The following is a 19247-nucleotide window of genomic DNA, read 5'->3' as shown; positions in this document are numbered from 1 at the left end:
TCTGATGAGGTCAGTTAAACAATTTCAGCCTTGAATATAGAAGTTGAAGTAGTTAGGGTTTGTAGGAGGAAGAGCTTTATTTCAGAGAGATGCTGAAATTTGTATGAAAATACATAACGAGGCACACAGATGAGCAAAAATTACCTAATGGGAACAACAACTATCTCTAAATGTTCTTTTAATATGTGGATTTGAATGTGTTCAACATTATGTATGTTGCTACACTTATTTTTCCTTTTATGTAGAACACTTATTTTTCCTCTTATGTAGACAGGCACGAGTCTTCCCTACATCATACTTTGTCTAATTCATACCCATGCAAAACACAGACCCAGTGGGAGTAAATCGAGCTGGTTGCACCTTCTAGTTAAATATGTGAATAGCTATTCTGGATGTAAAGCAGCTGAAAACAGTAGTTCTCTTACATAGAATTTGCATGACTGCTATCATGAAGGATCACACGTTTCACAGAGTTCCTACACAGAAAGAATTGCAGATGACAAATGTCCCGTTACTCATGTAGCTGGTCATTTTTGTATGCAATTACCAGAATTGCATGCTCAGTTCCAGTAACCATGTGCACAAAAATAGGCTACAACAGCCTGCTTAGGGTTGTTAATAACATGGTCCCAAGTCTCAATCTTTATTGTTTTGTTGTTTTATACTGGTTTTGTAACAGAACTGAGCTAGGAATTAAGTTGGTTGTTGACTATTTGAGCAAAAGGCAGCACACATCTACATGTACTGCTGAGGCTGGAGGACTGCAGAATTCCTGCACTGACCTCCACATGGTTTAAATGCTGAACGTGGTATAAGGAGCTGATGGGCCAGAAGATACATGCTGCACCAGGTGACCATCTGTAGTGCATGGATCAAATAAGGAACAAGCAGCTCCTGAAATTTTGCATTTAAAATCCTTTAAAATTCATGCATCTCAAACAGTTTCAGAGTGAGGCATAAGTCCTTGCCATAAGCAATTCAGAGTGAGCCTGCAGTAGTTGAGGAATACTTAATTGGCATTTCTCTTTTTGGCATATCACTGTTCTCATCGGTTCTAGTACGTGTGTTTTTTCCCGCCTGTACAAACGTCTTTGCCTTAAAGGACTCATGAAGGAAATAATTAAAAAGTACACAGAGGAAAACTGTCTGAGCAGAAGGGGCAGAAATCCAAGGTGCTGTAGGGAGTTGCCCCAAACACTCTTTTGGATGATTATTAATTTTTTTCTTACTATTATTTTATGACGCTGTTTATGTTTAATTACTCATGTTTTCCTAACCTGTGTGACAGGCATAATTTGAAGAGCAGTAGTAATGATCAAGCTGTGGAAGTGCCAGCTGCTGCCTACGTGCTCAAGCAAGCATAGAGCAGGCAGTGTCAGGAGACAACTGTCTCTTGATTAGATCTGAACTTCTTTTTTTCTCGTGTTGATGAAAATTATCCTAACTGTTATTATTTAAATACAAATGATGCCAAAAGATGCTATGAAAAGCGAGAACTCTCTCAGGTATGGAATAGTAAGTTTGTGGGCCTTTACTGCAGTATATGCAGTTAAAATGTGTACTGTTTTACTTGTAAAAGATTCAGTTGGTCTAATTGTGTGCTTTCCATCTGAAAGTTAAGTCTCTAGAGAAGAAAAGACAACCCAATAAACTCATAAGTTCTGTTACTCTCAAGTCAATCATAGCAGCCTGGGGTGGAAAAGTTGAGGAAGCAATGGTAATATTTTAGTATTGCTAGGGTGAATATTTGATTTTTATGTGAAAGACACTATAAAGGAAAATCCAGGGGCAGAAATAAAGTGAAATTGTAGACAAATGAGAAACATATGGTTAAATAAGCCACCTGCTGCATCAAGATGCTGTATGATCACTCATCCTTGGAGCAGTTTGCTTCTGAGGGGTTGCTCACTACAAATCAATGGCAAGAAATTATCCAGGGCAAATTGTGCCAGATGCAGTGTGATGTGAATGCTTGGCTTCTTCACCTGTAGTAAGCTATACATCAGAGGTAAATGGTTGGATAAAATCTGAGTTCTGTACTTATTCCTCCCTCTCATTCCAAGGTGTTGGTCAAGTCCCTAAATCATCCTGCCTCCTAGCTTCATAAAATGGAGGTGACAGTGCTTTCTTCCCGCTGTAATGTCATTCCTGTTGCTTAATTACATAAAATCTGTATCTTCTCTGGTGGTCCTTCATTGTCACTGCAGTGCTGCTGTGAAGCAGTTCTGCATTGTCTAAGTGATAATACATCTTGTTGAAGTCTTGCTCAGGTTACAAGTGGAATGAAGCTGCCAAGATGTTTATCTAGCTTTCTTCATCTGCTATTGAGATTCCTGGTAGATACATGTAAGTTCTGAAATTCGTGGCTTTGTGTGTTCATATGTATTGCCATTACACTGGAATATGTCAAAGAAAGTAAATCAAGCCAGAAGGTTTCATTGGTGACTTGCACTGAAAAGGAGCTGTAGATGAATTCTAACAGAAAATTCCAGGAGGTGATATTTGACTTTGATAAATATTCGGAGAAAGGGCTGCCATTTCTGTGTTTGTGCAATGCATAATGGGACCCTTACCTAGCATCTCTGCCCTGCCAAAACATGAATGAAAAATAGGATTGCTTGTCTGAGGAACAGTTTTGTCTTTCACATTAAAACTTGGCAATAAATGATTCCTGTGTGAGTGTCTCAAGGGACACTTTCCTTGTAGAGAAGTTAAGTGATTGATGAGGCATCTCACATTTTAAACATTATACAGGTGAAAACATTGGAGTATTCTGAGCCCATGCCTGCTGCTGTGTATGCCTGAACAGTTTGCTTGCTTTTTAATTGTAGGACTAGAGGAGGTTTATTAAATAGGGCAGGACCAGTAGAAAATACTAACTGTTTTCCTTCTGTAATTAAGTTTTTCATGTTTGACCGCTGCAGGGTGAAGTAATGAAGAAGTTTTTGGTAACAGATCCAAAATTCCTTTCTTCTTTAATTGAAACTATTTAAAAGAAGAAGGTCATTGAGAGGACAGATTTCAAGAAGTGGTATACACACTTGGTGATGCTTTGGAAAGAAGCAGAGCATTTTAGTCATGCTTTTAAAGTGTATATGGCTAATGCATTGCCAAATCTGTGGAATTTTATAGGCAGCTACTGTGAATAGTAATAGCAGTCAATGAATCTGCTTTTTACCCCTACTTACACTGGCACTGTGAGCTTTAGGATATCTTATTGCTTCTTTAAAACTTATTTCAACATAGTTTCAGCCCTGTCAGCAAATCTCTGCTGTGTTACTAGTAATATGAATTGTCTCCCAGAACCAATGTTCCACACAAAATCGTGAGGGAAGAGAAAGCAGGTGTGTGATGGAGTACCACTGGAAAAGAAAAAGGAACAAATCTGTAATGATACAGAGAGAAAATAAATTGAAAAATGTTCAAGTGAAAAGAGCACTATAGTAGAAATGAGAAGAGAAATAAATCTCAGTGTGAGGAACTTGTTCTGGCAATGAAGGAGAGATAGGAAAGTAAGACCAGGTTTAAGATGGTGTTTGTGAGCAAGAGATTGATGCTCAAAAGAGAAATGGGACAAGCTTGAATGAAAGAGAAAGACTGGGAGACACACCAAATCAGGAAAGAAATATGTCTTACAATAAAAAGAGATAAATGGACTTTACAAGAAAATAACTTCACCAAAACATGGGAAAGATTTAAACAAAAAACAAAAAGTGAGAGAAATTAAATACCAAGGTAAGGGAAGGATGGAAGAAAACAAAATACTGATCTTTAAAAAGAAAATAAGAGAGTTGTATTCATTTTATTGATTTATTGGAAGATTGTGTGGCAGAGTACAATGTCTGCTCTGAAAGTGAAAGATGTCATAGGAAAAACTATGATTTTTTTTCCCAGGCTTTCCTGTGCAGGAAATGTAATAGGAAGTTATTTTTATTAATGACGATCAGAGAATATGCAACAACAAACTACCAAGAATGGTGTGGAAAATCCGGTTATTTTTCCAGTCAGACCAGAAGAACCTGTGTCCATTGACCAGCAAGAGCCTAAGGGTCAGATCATTAAGCAGCAGGATCAGTGAACTGCACGACAATTGGAATCTGTGCATCTTTAAATACACACCAACAAACTTCCATTACAGTCAAAAAGAAGTCTTGAACACCATGCAGCCGGTATTTGTAGCCGTTCATTAATTGCTTTGTGCTGTTTTGTCTGCCTAATCAACACAAACAGCAGACTTGTTCTATTTAATTTGCAAAGGTGAAACCAATTGATTTTACGGCAATATGCTGCTTGCTGAGCAGTACTCTTCCATCAAGACAGTCAGGTTACACCAGTCACCAAAAACTGATGAGGCAGAACAGTCAGAGCCTTGGACACAGAGACAAGGTCTTTGGCAGAATGTTTTGGAATTTTTTAGGGGGAGTGCACCCCTCTGTTCAGCGTAGCTGTGATGCTGTGTGCTGGAAGGACTTTAACCTTTCCAAAGCTATGACAAGCTGTGGCAATACTCACCCACATCCATAACACACTTGCAAGGGACTGTGAGATGAGGGAATGGGGAGCACAGTGCCTTTATTTGCAGCATTAGCATGTGTTTCATCTGTAAAAGAGATATTCACCTTGTCTGGACATAACCAGGGACCAGTGTTTTATCCTAGCAGGTTTGGTTGAACACACATGCAGAGTAAAAAGATGTTTGTTTATGGACAGGAAATGGATAAGCTTTTTAATGAATAAAGTGTGAGTTTGAAGCATTAAATGTGACGTGCATTGTTGTGTGCTACTACCTGCAAAGGGTTCTTCTTTGTAGTGTCCTACTTGGACTCAAGCACTAAATCTTTCATCAAAGCAAGTCTGATTATCTTGCACATGGTTTTCCTGAAAGGATGTTATGATTTTCTAGATGTTTGGTGGCTGGTGATAAATTAGGCTTTTATGATGTCATGTGAAAGGCCACTGCTTGGACTTCCTTCTCTATGAAGTGGACAGGAGAATTCATTTGGGACATACTCAGCATCAGAAATTATCCTACCTTGTTTTATTTTAACCCTTTTGTGGACTCTTGCTTGTCTTGTAACTGTGTTCAGACAAGGATATCTTCATTTTTGCAGACAGGAGCCCCACAGTATCATGTTCTGAGTGCCCTCCATATGGGGACTTGAATTTTTTTTCCCCCTTGGGTAAAAAGATCTCAGTTCTTGAGCTCCCTTTAAGCTTTTCACAGCTTAAACTCTCTCCAGATATTTTGTCATGAAAAGAGTTTTCCAATCAGATGGGGGTTTTATTGAGAAATTGGAATGCAGTGAGGGGTGGGGGATAAGGTGATGCATCCCATAAATTAGATGGGGTTTATGGCTGTGTAGAGGGAGGCTGCTTCTAAAAAAAACAGCCAGCAGTAAAAGGCAGATTGTGACTTTGTCCAGAGAAATGGCAGCTCCCTTCTTCATCCCCCATACTGTAGGGAGGGAGTATTTTACAAGTTCCTTTCAAACAATGAGAAATGACTGAACATCCTCCATGCTAACACTTGTGTACTAGTTAGTCCATGGCAGGGAGGAGGACAGGAAGAGAGAAATATCCACCTCCTCTCTGTCTTCTTCTCCAAGTCCTACCACAAGCTTCAGCAGGACAGAGGTTCATGTAACACTGTAAGAGTTAAGGAAGGGGGTGACATGTCTCCCACCCAACTTCAGGTGGCAAAGGGCAAAGACAGAAACTGCTGTTACAGGTGATTTAATTAGAATGTTTCAATTGCAAGCTTGTTAGATGAAAAATTCTATTTTGAATAAATTATTTTTATTAGGGCAAATATAACAGCATGCCATTCAAAAAAAAATTTTAGTATCATTTTGATGCTAACATAGCAAATGCCATGATTTTTTTTTCAGACGTGAATGTCCATGGGGTCATGGACAAAATCATCACAAACAATGCATCCTGTAAAAGAAAAATTATAACTCTATGAAGAAGTAATATCCTGAGTTCATAGATCTGCATTTATTAAATTGATGCTTAATGCTCTAAAAGTAGATAGATAAATATGTGGGAGTAGAATACAAGATAGCTCTCCTAATGTTTACTGTTTTCTTACTTATTATTTGTTGACCAGAGATATTATTGACCAGAGATGACAACTGAATTTGTTCACATTTCCAATATAAGTTGCTATAAATGAAGTATCTTTTAGTGGAAGAAGAGAAGAAATTAAGTAGGATTGCAGCATGGATTTCTGGGGTTATCAGTTTTCATATTCACCTTGACATGTCAGTCAGCAAAGACAGCTGAAAAAGACATTCATTCCTGCACAAAAAAAAAAAAAAAAAAAAAAAAAGCGCCAGCTGAAGTCAAACAACTTCACAAAGTGATTTCCCGATCTCTGCAGAAAATGTGAAGAGTAGGGAGTGATGAGAAAACTAATCAGAGCAGATTAAAAAAAAAAAAGAGAATTACACATAAAAATTTTAAAGGTATCATGCCGTCACCTAAATATACATAATGCAACAATAAAAACAGATATGATGAGGACATTATTATCTTACTCTCTATCCCCAAAATAGTTGTCAGAGTGGAGAACAGGTAAACCAAGAGGAAAACACATTGTATCATGAGCAAAAGCAGGACTTGAAGGTACCAATGAAAAGATAAGAAACCTGTTCTTTTTCTATACTACAGCTGATCTCCATCTATATGAGGAGGTTCATTTCTCACAGGGTCTTGGTTTTTAGTGATGTGCAGGTGACACATTTGTCTAGGGAGCCTGAAGAAGCATACTCATACAACCTCCTCCAAACCTCTGCTATAAAAGGAAAATTCACAAATGCTTCTAACCCATGCCATGCAAAATCCACATTATTCAGACACCTCTTAATGCCCAGGTTAGTTTGAAACTTGGAATTGTTAGCTCCCACATCAGCAGCCAGGCTACAAAGCAGTGGAAGTCAGTGGAAGTGGTACCACCATTTGCAAAGAGAATTTCTATTTTGTTATAAGAGTAGGAAAATCTTACTTTGATAATTATTCTTTCACATTTTAGCAAACATGCTTAAGATTTTAGCTGTGATGCGTGTGTTTGGATGACCCAATACAACATATCAGAAAGGAAGGGCTTCTGCTGGAGCGAGGCCAGACTGCAAAGGTGGTCAGAGGGCTGGAGTGCACTTCCTATGAAGACAGGCTGAAATACTTGAGGTTTTTCAGCCTAAAGAAAAGATAAAAATAGAGCAGTCTTCCAGTACCTACTGGTAGGGGACCTACTAGAGAGCTGGAGAGGGACTTTATACAGAAGCATGTAATGAGAGGACAAGGGGGAATTTAAACTAAACTGTAAGAGGGTTCAGATTAGGTATTAGAAAGAAATTCCTTGCTGTGTGGGAGATGAGGCACTGGAACAGGTTGCCCAGAGAAGCTGTGGATGCCCAATCCCTGGAAGTGTTCAAGGCCAGGCTGGATGGGGCCTGGAGCAACCATGTGTAGTGGAAGGTGTCCCTGCCCATGGCTTGGGAGTTGGAACCAGATGATCTTTACTGTCCCTTCCAACCCAAACCTTTCTCTGATTCTGGGATTGTGTCCAGCCCTCATGCCGGTGCTGTCATAATTATGGTCTGTATATGGTAAATGGAGTGGGTTTGATTTTCTTCCTCTCCTCCAGAAGTTCTCTGCTTTTTTAGGAGAAGGATTTCTGTGAACTAGAAATGATTTTGCTATTCGGAAGCCTCTTTGGCACTTTGCAGGGCCATGAGCTGAGATTACAATTGCACTTACATCCAGGCTGGGGAACAATTTCCAGGTCTTCCCAGGCATGCAGAATTGGGCCTCAGGGCAAACTGGGAGGGAGGGAAGCGCCCGCCTCACTGCAGCCAGCTGCAGGAATTTCGCTGTTTTGGCAGCAGGGCTTTCCCTGCTGCAGGGGGTACACTCTCCGGACTGCCTCAGGCACGGCCGCCCGAAAAGCAGCCATGGTGCCGCTTGCAGCGGGATGCCCTGGCGCAGAGCTGTGCGGGACGGCTCCTGACGAGCGAGCTCAGCTCCGGATCCGGAGCGAGTGAAATTCAGCACTGCCTTCGGGGATATCGGGCTGTAATTCGGGAGGAATTTTATCTGGCTCGAGGGACGGCTCTGGCCAAGATGTTTCTCAGGCTTCGCTTGGCACATGGACAGATCTGAGCAGCGCTCAGCCCTGTGAGGGGCTCTTGTGCCGGCAGCTCCGCCGGCGCTGGCCCCGGGGCCGCGGCCTTCCCTCCCCGCGGCCGACAGCGGCGGCAGCGCCTCCGGCCCAGCGATCCGGGCCCGCCGGCGGCACCTGGGGCCAGCCCCTCCTGCCTCGGCGCTTTATCTGCGCTGGCCGTGGGGCTGCCAGCACCGGCGCTGAGTGAGCCCATTTCCCCAGAGCGGAGCATTGTTCCCGGCCTCCGGCCGCCGCGTGGCCCCGCTGATGGACAATACCAGCCGTCCCCGACTTCCTGAGCAGACCAGACAGCTTGCTGTTTTCTTCGAGTCTCTTATCACCTCCTGTCATTGAGAGAGAGCTCTGGCTTCGGCTTCGCTTGGGGCTGATAGGCAGCAGCGAAGTGGAAACGGCGCAGGGGAGGGAGGGGAAGGGGAGGAGGAGGAGGAGGAGGAGGGAGAGGAGCTCCATTACTGTTATTATCGCCCTAATGTTTATTGCTGTTCCGAGTTCATTTGCCTTAACCCTTTGGAAGCTGGTCAAATTAAAGATTATCAAACTGATAAGATAAAGCCGCTGTTCTAACGCCCCTGGTTCCTGGCTGAAAAGCCAAGGTTGTGCTCAGGTTTTATTGACTGTGTGGTTTGTGTTGATGCCTTATTGCTGCAGTACAGGGGGCTCCCGAGATAAGACCTTACCTAAAGATGCCCAGCACTCACAGCCTGCCAAGGTCCCTCGGATGTACAGGAGCTCAGCGCCGTGCAGAATCAGTCCCTTCCTCAAGTCATTCTTTCCCCTTCCCTTCCTCCTCAACATGGTTTTAGTAAAGATTAAACTTTCTGAATAGGGAGGGGATTTGCATAGGAAAACATGCTAGGGGAAAAAAAACATTGTGCCTCTTATTTTCAATGGCATTTAGTTATATGTGAGTTTCTGCCTATTGGTTGCTTTTGCCTTTTGCCTTTTCCTGTGGTTCTTTGCGAACAATACTGTCTTTCTGCAGAAGACTGCTGACCCAAGAGTGGAAAGCAGTCTGTTCATGCTGCATTAAAACAAATTTAGATCAGGAACCAAATTCACTGGCATTCTTCTATTCCCTTGGTACACTAACTGCTCCACAACTTTGCTTTTCTAAGAACAGTGGAAAGAAAAAATGAAAACTGAGCGACGACACATTTTGGCTCATCTTAAATTCCTGGAGATGTTTATTGTGTTCCTTGTTAGGCTTGGGCTTCGCTCTTCACTTTGTTTTATCTTCAGTCTCCTCACATTTACTATGGAGATAGGAGTCTCTTGCTTTATGATTATGCAGGGTTTTCATCCCTGTTACTATAGATATTATAACAAATACTACCCTTTGCAGGGAAGCCAAGGCAGTGTTCTCTGTCCCGTGGATCTCCAGAAGAACAGGCAGAGCAGCACACAGGAGACACAGTGCTCATTACTGTGACTCCTTCTGGGGTTTGGTCCAAGCTTGGCTGAGCCATGCATTGAATTTTGCACCAGTAAGGCACAAGTTTACAGGCTCTACAGCTCTGGTTTAGTCAGACATTTCTACTTTTCTTAACAGAGTGCTCAAAAGAAGTCACAGTAACTGTTTTCCAGTGTTGCATCCCTGTTAAAGCACGATGTCCCTGGGTCTGGTGGCAAGTGTGGCAGAACACTAGGGAGGCAATGGGGGATAAGGTTGATGGTGAAAGAACTGCCTAGTGAGCAATGCATGCAGTCTCCTGGCGTGTTTGCAACACTTCACCAAGGCTGTTCTCCAAGCAATAAGCTGCAGCAGATGCACTGTGCATGCAGGGCTGGTGTTACTACTGAGATTTGCTACTTAAACCCTCTTTAAAAAACGCTAAATGTTTAGCATCTGTAAATGTGAAATGTTTCGGGAAGTACACAAAGGGGAGATTATTTCATAAGATAAACCTTAGTATATATATACATGTGATATAAATTTTTAATGGGTCCTGTTGTGATAGGACAAAGGGTAATAGGGTAATCGTTTTAAACTTAGAGAGGGTAGATTTAGACAAAATATAAGGCGGAAACATTTTATGATGAGAGTGGTGAAACACTGAAGCATTTGAAGCAGATTGCCCAAAGAGGTAGAAGATGCCCCATGCCTGGAAACCTTTGAGGTCAGGTTGGATGGGGCTCTGAGTAACTGACCTAGTTGAAGATGTCCCTGCTCAGTGCAGAAAGGTTAGACCAGATGAACTTCAAGGTGCCTTCCACCCCAAACTATTCTAGGATTCTATGATAATGATGAAAACACAAAATTGCAGTCTAATCAACTGTCTATGTGTTTTGTTGTTTTTTAATTGTTTGTTTGTTTTTTTAATGGGATAAGTTAAAGCTAAAAGGTAATGGTTTTAAGAAGAAAATAAGGAAAATAAAAACACCGGTGGAGTTTGTAGGAAACTTTGGCCCCTCTGTTCTTGAAACCCTTTTTGAAAAAAACATCTTGAGCAAAAAAGTGCAAGGCTAAACACTCAAGCCAGAGCCTCCACCAAGCTGGGTCAGTGCTCTTTGCTTATGGGAGCCCTGATATAACAAATCTTCTTCCAAGCAGTGGTGCTGATTGTGAACGTAACCCTGGCTGCTTTTCAGATGCAGTTATACTGTTGTGTGCTTAGATCAAGTTTGTTTATTTTTAGAGGTAAAGCCTTGTCTGTGCTTTAGCAAGCAGAGCTGGGCACAATTCCATCACAGGTGTTTTACTGAGGACTTGATCTCAGTTTTATTCTAGTGTAAGAGAAAGCAAAAGCTGGCACTGGGTGCTGGCTTCAGTGAAGGCACATTTGAAAGGGAATCAACTCAGCAGTAGTAATAAAGGAAGCCTTGGTCTTCTTTCAGGCCACACTATCTCCTTTTTCTTACGTTGTCTTGAGGCTTTAAATTTTCAGTTAAAGTTAATTGAATGAGACAGTGATACAATGCACAGTGAAACCAGATCAATCACTGCTCAAGACAAAATAGGAGTCACAATGACACTCAGAACAAGAGCTTGGGAAATGTGATATTTACATTAAAATATTTTACATTTTTGTCTCATGGCTTAAAAGCCAAATTTAAAAATGCCTTACCACATTGCATAACAAATTTCTTGCTGCTTATCTGTATGCATTTGTGTGTGTGCATTTGTACAACAAAATTGAATAATCACAAAAGCAAATTTAGTAATAATGGGGTATTTTCTACACAGTTACACAACCTCAATTGCAGAAAATGTAAAACAGAAAAACTCACATCATATGAATTCATTCTGTTCTCTGAGAGGCAGTCATATGACAGTGAGCTGCATATAAACCCATAGGAGAATTTACTTGCTCATATTAAGTGGCAACAGGGAATTTGACTGCTGTCTTTCCACCTTCCTTCCCTTTAAATATTTACCTGGACATTGTTTCTGGGTTTTAGTGTGCCATTAAAACTTGTCATTACTAGGCACTTATGTTAACTGCTTGTGTGGAAAATAAGGACTTGTTCCTTACAAAATGGATAAGTAAAAGCAAAGGCTTGATTTTATGTTCATGATCTGAGTGCTGTAAAAACAACAGAAAGCCTTAGTCAGTGTTTTCAGAGTTATAGACTCTAACCTCAGTATCTAAACCCTCAGAGTTTTCAGGGAGTCAAAGGGCTTTGTTTTCCTGTCAGTATGTAAAGCACAATGGCACAGAAAAAGTAATCCTGCAGGAACACAAAACATGAAGTGGTGTTCAAGTGGTGTCATTTCATCAGGTACTTTTACATCAGGAGTAGGGATATGGGGCAGTTTATACTCAGCAGCAGATGTTTTTCAAGAACAATCCCCCATTTCCCCAAACCACCTCCCCACTGCCCAAAAAATAAAAATTCAGGTTTTCTGCAATGGAATCTGATCTCTTCTTTCTTCGCTTTTTGATCTGGTTGTAGTTCCAGAAAGTGATGCCCTGCTATTGAAAACTTAATACATTTTAATGATTAATATACCAGAGGGGTTTTTTTGGATGGTAGGGTTGTTTGTGGAATTTTTTTTTCCTTTTGGAAGCCTGACAGATGCATCTCTGGTTTCAGTGAAAGTCTTAAACAATGTAAAGAAGCAGTCATTTTGTTCCAAGAGAAGCTTTTTTTTTTTTAATATTCTTATTTTATTGTAATTACCTTATTGTTTTCATATTATGAGCTACTTGTAGAAAAATACAGGAAACATGACTGCAATACAATCCTTTAATCAGGAATAGCTTTGTTCCAGTCATCATTTCCATTCAGTGTCGAAGCTTTGGCTAATAAGAATACAATCACACCTTGAGTTTAGGTGTAATATGGTGTTAATATTATGGTTTCATTTGGCCTCTGTACCTAGTAACTTCTGTAAGTGAACCTTTTTAAAAGTGCCTAGGAGATATTTTCTCTGTAATGCTGTTTTCAAATAAATTAACAAAGTTGTGTTCCACAGAAGGACACAAACTTCTTCAGGAGAGCCACTTAAAATCTTTTAACCCAAGTCAGCTGGAGAATTTGTATTATCATATATATTAAATATTCCATTTTTCCCCCTTTTCCTTTTTTTCTCACAGATTATGCCTTAATACCTTTACTGCATTATTGTTAAAGCTTGTGATTTTTTTAAAGGAAAAACATGAGGGATTTTATACCTAGATGGCTTCAACATACTAATTGTTTGTGTGACCTCTGTGTATAATCCAGCACTGCAAATACTTCCCTTTTACTGATTTGCAGCCTACCCCCAATCATATTTTGGCCTACTCAGCAGATGAGTGTTTATGTTTTTGAATAAAGGGCTGGAATTAGGTAAAGTATTTTTTTAGATGATCTGTTTTAAGAAAAAGCATTTGTCCAAGACAGTTAAAAGACTGCTCCCAAGCTGTTCAAAAGCAGAATGCATCTACAAACAGCAAGCCATGGCAATTTATTTTGTGCTTCCTAGTCATTTTTTCTTTAAAATGGGAAGCCAATATCTTAGATAAGGATTAGTTTCAAAGTATGTTTTTGATACAAAGATTGTGGATGTAAAATTTTTACTTACACAGCATTTATAAAAATGAAAATCTAAGTTTGATGATATAGCTTTTATGACAGAAAACTAGGTGATATTAAAACACTTCACTTCTAGCTAATGGCTTGAATTAGGGCTGAATAAAAGGCAATTGTTTTTATACTGAAATTATTGTTTTATGAAGGATTTCCTTGTTTCCAGACACATCTATATACACGTGTATGTAAATTAACTGAACTCCAGATAAAAGACATACCTCCGTGAGCACGTTAGAGTCTGATCCAAATTTTATCAAAGTTAATGGGCGTCTTTCCCATTTCAAACCAGATTCTGCAATCCATATTCACACGACCCTCCAGGGGATCCCTCAAGTTGATGCAGTTTTGCATGACTTGGCCTCAAATGTCTGCTGCAGTTTCAAAAAGCCCATTATAGGGCTGCAGTAGGAAATCATTTAGTCTAATTTAAGGAAATCATGGCACTTTTTAAATTTTCATATCATTTTGTTCTGATCCATCTGTTTACTCTCTTCTGAAGGCAGGATGAAATGCTTTTTAGCCTAAAGACTGAGCTAGTAAAACTGCTGCCTGGAATAAGTCTCAGCAGACGTGTTTGTTCCACATCCCCTGCTTCAGTGCCATATTTCCTCTGGTGGATTTCCTCTGCTCCTGGAAGCACACTGTCTAGCTTTCTTGTGCACAATTATGAAGAAGAATTTCCTACATTTTACTGCACAGGATGAGGTGATTTTGGCAGTTAACATGACCTGAACAACATAAGATAACAGAGAGCATCTGAAAAATGTAGCATGCAGTATTACAAGTTAAAAAAAAAAAATCTACATTCACAAAATGCTCCTTAACTCCACCACTGGTCAGAGGGTGGAAGAGGGAGAGAAAAAGCAGTTCTTGCATTTTTCTGGAAAGCTTGCTGTGTTACCACCATAAAGTCAAATGAAAGAGGAGAATTCAGCCTTAGCTTTGTTGTTCTGTAACCAAGCTGGGTTTGTTTTGATTTCTTTATACCTAGACACATATAATTTTATTATTTATTGCCACAAAGATACACAGCTTGTGAGAAGAGATGATATATTTTATTCAATCAACACATACATTTGGAAAATGCTAACTGTTTAAACGCTGTCTTCCAATTTTAAAGAAAGATACAGCCAGTTTTTGTATTCAATTAGAAATGCAGTTAAAGGAGATTTTGTCTTTGTTTAATTTTATTACATTATGTTTGATGACTGGTTGTGGGATTGTTTTGGTGTGGTAGCTCTTTTAAGGATACTTGAACAGTAAGGTGAACCTGACCAAAGTCTTGGTTTCTGTAATGATTTCAAGGCAATTTCTTTTCATTTATGAGATATTTAGACTTTTATTTGCACTCAAAATACTCTAGGAAAAAATATATACACATTCAAAAGCTGGATGTTTACTGGTGTTGCATGTGGTTTCCCACACCCATAACAATCTTTCAGCATCGTTTGTCAGTGATCATGTTTTTATTTGAAAGAGACTAGGTGCCTTTTTTGCTCTGTGATTTATATTATTTAAACAAACAGGGGGAAATAATTTGATTCAGCTCATTCTCTAGCTTGACTAAGATGTACAATAACGTCTTATAAAATGTTCATGTTGTATGGCTGTAAGGCTGGAGTTCAAGCCCTCTATGTACACACAAAAAATAACTCTTTCGGTCTGAAATAGCCTGGCAAAAGGATGCTGCCTCCTGCTGATTTAATAGGCATATGAGCTTCCACTAAAATTGCATCTTCAAGAGAAATAATTTGTCCTTGGGAGAGTCCAATAGTGAGAGACCACACTCAGCCCACAGGGAAGCAGGAGCAATGGGAAGGCCATCAGGATGGGGAAGGTAGCGATCCTTGCAGTGCCTCTCTCTTCTTTTCCACAGGATTTTCTGCAAGGAGACTGCACCAAAGCCAGGCAAAAGCTGAACTGGAAGCCCAGAGTCACGTTTGATGTGAGTGGTCCTTCTGTTGTACGTGCTGGGTATTCACATCCTATAAACAATTCCCAGAGAGGGGAAAGGAAGGGGGACACCTCTGTGTGGGGTGACCTGGGCACCCTGAGAAACCCCATTTTGGGTGCCTCTGCATGGATCCTTGCTCTGCAGAAAGCACACTGTGGCAGCAGTGGGCATCCCAGGGCACAGCAGCACACTGACACACCCGGGCCTGGGCCAGGGCTGCTCTTTAGGGCCCAACAAAGCCCCCAAATCATCTCCTGGTTCTGCTCTGGGAGGGCCCAACAAAGCCCCAAAATCATCTCCTGGTTCTGCTGTGGGAAGGGCCCAACAAAGCCCTGTCCTGTCCTGGTTCTGCTGTGGGGGCCAGGGGGAGCTTGTCATGCTCAGGGGCATTCCTGACATGCTGCCATTTGTCCCTGCACTGGGGCCTCATCTGTCTCTCTCCTTCCTGCAGGAGCTGGTGAGGGAGATGGTGGACGCTGACGTGGAGCTCATGAGGAACAACCCCAACGCCTGAGCCCTGGCTGGGCCCAGCAGGCATCACAGGAGCCATGCCACAGATGGCCAGCACTGCCATGAGCCACCAGGGTGGGCAGCTGGCCCTCCCTGTGATGGTTTTATTGTTGGCCTGCCTGTGTCTAAAAGACCAGTTTTATTCCTGCCTCCACCCTCTACATCCTCCCAGTGCCTCTTGCCCCATATATCATCCCAGGGCCAGCTCTGCCTGGGCTAAATTTGTCTTCGGACACTAACTGGGGAAGGATCATACTGTACCTGAAAAATTGATCAGCCAAACCCATTGATTTCATTTTTAGTTGAGACTTGTCTTTCTATTCTGTAGAACCTCCAGCACATTTTTAGTACTTAATCCCATTTGAGAAAAAAAAACATTCCCTGCCCCCCACTCCTCCCTTCTCCACATCAGCAGACCTTTGGTGCAAACATGGGCTCACCCATGCCTCCAGACCTTGTTCCACAGCTTGCCCTTTCTGCCTTTCCTGAACACTCCTTGTTTTTCTTTCCTGCAGCCTTACCTCCACCCCAGCAGCCCATTCCCAGCACCTGAACTCTGTAAAAGTTTGGATAACTTGATATAACTCGCAGTGAAATCGCCTTTTGACCATGCTGAATTAATTCCTAATTGCTGGAATCGCTTTCAAACCAGTCAAGCTGGGGCTTGTATATGTTTTTCAGATCTTCATTTCAGAGTGTGCATGAGTCACAGAAAGCCTTTTTGTCCAGCACCTTCTCAATCCGGGGAGATTAGGGTGTTTTGATTTTTGACCCCCTCCCCCAAGAATCAAACCATTCCCCTTCCACCCTCTTCCTGCTTACTATAATTAAACCTCAGACAGGAGCCTGAAACATTTCAAAAGATGACTTAAGAAATAAAAACTAAATAAATAAAAAAAGCTTTAAAAAACATAGAAACTTCAAGGTGAGTAAATATTTTTTTGCTTTTTGTGCCAAGGTACCTGGGTTATCCAGAGGTCGTCAAGCCCATACATTTCCCGTTGGTTTAGGATCTTCCACCCACCAATTACTCCCATCATTTTAACTTTATGCCTGGAAGTGAGCAAAGAGCAAGATTCACAGGAGGGAGGCACACAGGAGATACACTTGCTTCAAGTGCATCTCCTGCTTTTTAACTTCGTCTAGGGGGGACCCCTGTTAAAAGGAATCCAATCGCGGGATGGGGGGGTAGCTGTGCCCGGGAGCGGTTCCATGATGGAAGTGATGCAGGTGACAGGAGGGAGAGCAGCCCCGGGGGAGCCGGGAGGATGCTCCGTGCTCCGCTCTCCAAGGGCTGCATTTGCCGGAGGTGCCGCGGGAAATGCGCGGCGCGGAGCGGAGGGCGCCCGGGCAACCGGAGCCACCGCTTCCTTTGGGGCTGTTCCTTCCAAAGCGCGAGTGGGGAAAGGGAAACGTGGGAGCCCGGCCGCTGCTTGAGACCCTGCCTACAGGTGCACAGAGTAGGAGCCCGAAGGCGGAGAGGAGAGGGGGCTGCGGACACAGAAGGATGTCCCTATTACATTTCCCCACGCGTGTGAGGCTCTCCAGCCCGCACGCAGTTCCCGCGGCACCCTTGGGGCCCTTCCAGCACAGACCAACGCCGAGCAGGTCACGGACACTCAGTCTGGAGGCCTGGACCTCCCTACGGCATCACACACACATTGCCACTCACTTTCGGTGGGTATATTTATAAAAACCCTCCTTGGGTGTTTTTCTCCTCGAACGGGTACGACTCCACTGCTGCCCCCCGCTTTATTTTTAAGAGTAAACCAGCACTAATCCCCCTTCCCGTGGGCGCATGTCCATGCATTAGCTGCGCTCTTCCGCAGCGTTCACCCCGCGTGGATCTGCTGCACAGCCCCGGCGGGACGTGCTCGCCCCTGTGCCGTGGGCACCCACTGCGGCTGCCTCCGCACCCTGCCACGGCCGGGCGGCTCTCCCGTGCCCAGCGCTGTCCCCCCCGCCCCGGGGCCGCGGAGGGCGGTGGAGGGAAGGGGAGGGGAGCGGAGGGGGCGAGCTCCCTCTGCCCGGCCGTACCGAGGGCTGCGCCCGCCTCAGCGCGTCGGCCAGGCGGTCACGGGCTGCGGGTGGAGGGTCTTTGGTGGCGAGCGGAATAATCATTTTTAAAAGTATTCCAGCGCTTTTATGGGAAGGCGTTTTTTTATGGCAGCAAACTACTTTTTCGCTTACAGTGATTCACTAGCAGGCTTGCTGGTACATCTGAATATTAGCTTACACGTCTCTGCCGAGGACTGGGAGCTTCGACTTCAGGGTCTTTTCTTTGGCATCTCTCACCGTAGCACACTCCAGAGAAGCATTTTCGTTCTCTGGTTTCTCTGTCTATATTGGAGAACAAATTGGGAAAAAGATGGGAAAGTGAAAACTGATTCTAGACCAAGAAGTCCCTCGCGGTGGCCTGGTGCTGGGTGTCTTTCTGCTGCCTTTGTAGGGACAAAACAAAAAAAGATCCTGGTCATGACAGGACAAAATGTACACTGCCCCACTCCTTTCTACCATTTGGCAAAGGTCAGAACTGCTTTTCGGTTCCCCTAACACTACCTTCCTGCCTGATTCTTAATTGCTCCTAAAGTACCGCTCTTTGACCACGGGACCACGTCTTGAAAACGAAATAAATAATAACTTGCAGGCAAAACAAAACAAACCACTAACAAGCTTCAACTTAGAGAGATGATATGTTATATGTAGCTGATACACCAGCTACAGACTTGTGTTCTCTACATCAGTTTCGTGTGCACGTCAAGCGTTTTTCTGCGAGCAGGATCGAAAGATACACTCCCGCTCTGCCCGTCTCTGGTCTCATATGGAGACACTGCAGCTTCGTTAATGGAAAAGAGCAGCTCCAGTAGTGAATAACCGAGCAGGCCCCCAGTCCTTCGCATCTTTCGCAAGCTTCCAACCATCCGCAGCAGCAGCACGAAACAAAGCGAAAGACAAGGTGGGTTTTACCTCTCCCGGAACCGCTATGGCACCGGCCGGGAAAGGCCGGTTGGTGGCCAGGGCCTGACTATACACACCCTGCACTGTCCGGAGCCGGGAATACGGGCCCGGGACTCTTTCGGGGGTCCCCGCCCGGGCAGCCTGTGGGAAGAGGAGAGTTCACCCCGCGCCGCTGCTACGGGGAGAAGCAGGGTAGCAATGGCAGCTTTGGGTGGTGCGGGCTGCCCGGGAGTGCGCCCCGTCAGGAACAGGGGACTCGGGTGGGCAGGGAGAGGAGAGAGGGCCCAGCTGCTGCCCAGCGAGCTGCACAGGGCTGGGGCCCGGTGGGGAAGGCCGGCCTGGCCCTGCCTGCGGCTCCCTGCCCGGCAGCGCCAGGAATTACGAGCAGCGACGGCCGGGCCCGCTCCCCCGCGCCCGCCGCCTGTCAGCGCCGCCGCCGCCGCACCGCGTCTCTGAGCCATAACTCAGCCCTCGCCTCCGCCGCACGGGCCTCTACCCTTCCCCAGAACCTGTCGTGACAACGGTAAAAGTACCACGAGAGCCCTTTTAAAACTTTTTTTCCCTTCTCTGGAGGCCTTTCAGGCGACTCGTGGGCTTTCAGGCAGCAAGGAGCGCGGCGGGGGC

General features: G+C 43.5%; 1 protein-coding gene across 1 annotated transcript in view; it reads left to right on the top strand.

The window, feature by feature from the left end:
* Window positions 1–16583, top strand: part of GMDS (GDP-mannose 4,6-dehydratase) — a 407496-nt gene extending 390913 nt beyond the window's left edge. Inside the window, exons 10-11 of the mRNA XM_064705379.1 lie at window positions 15078–15146; window positions 15607–16583. Of these exons, the coding sequence (XP_064561449.1) occupies window positions 15078–15146; window positions 15607–15669 (132 nt within the window). The 3' untranslated portion in view covers window positions 15670–16583. The remainder of the gene's footprint in view (window positions 1–15077; window positions 15147–15606) is intronic.
* The last annotated feature ends 2664 nt before the right edge of the window (window positions 16584–19247 follow it).

Source organism: Zonotrichia leucophrys, chromosome 2, assembly GCF_028769735.1.
Source record: "Zonotrichia leucophrys gambelii isolate GWCS_2022_RI chromosome 2, RI_Zleu_2.0, whole genome shotgun sequence".
Classification (NCBI taxonomy): domain Eukaryota; kingdom Metazoa; phylum Chordata; class Aves; order Passeriformes; family Passerellidae; genus Zonotrichia; species Zonotrichia leucophrys.
This window is presented reverse-complemented; position numbering and strand designations above follow the sequence as displayed.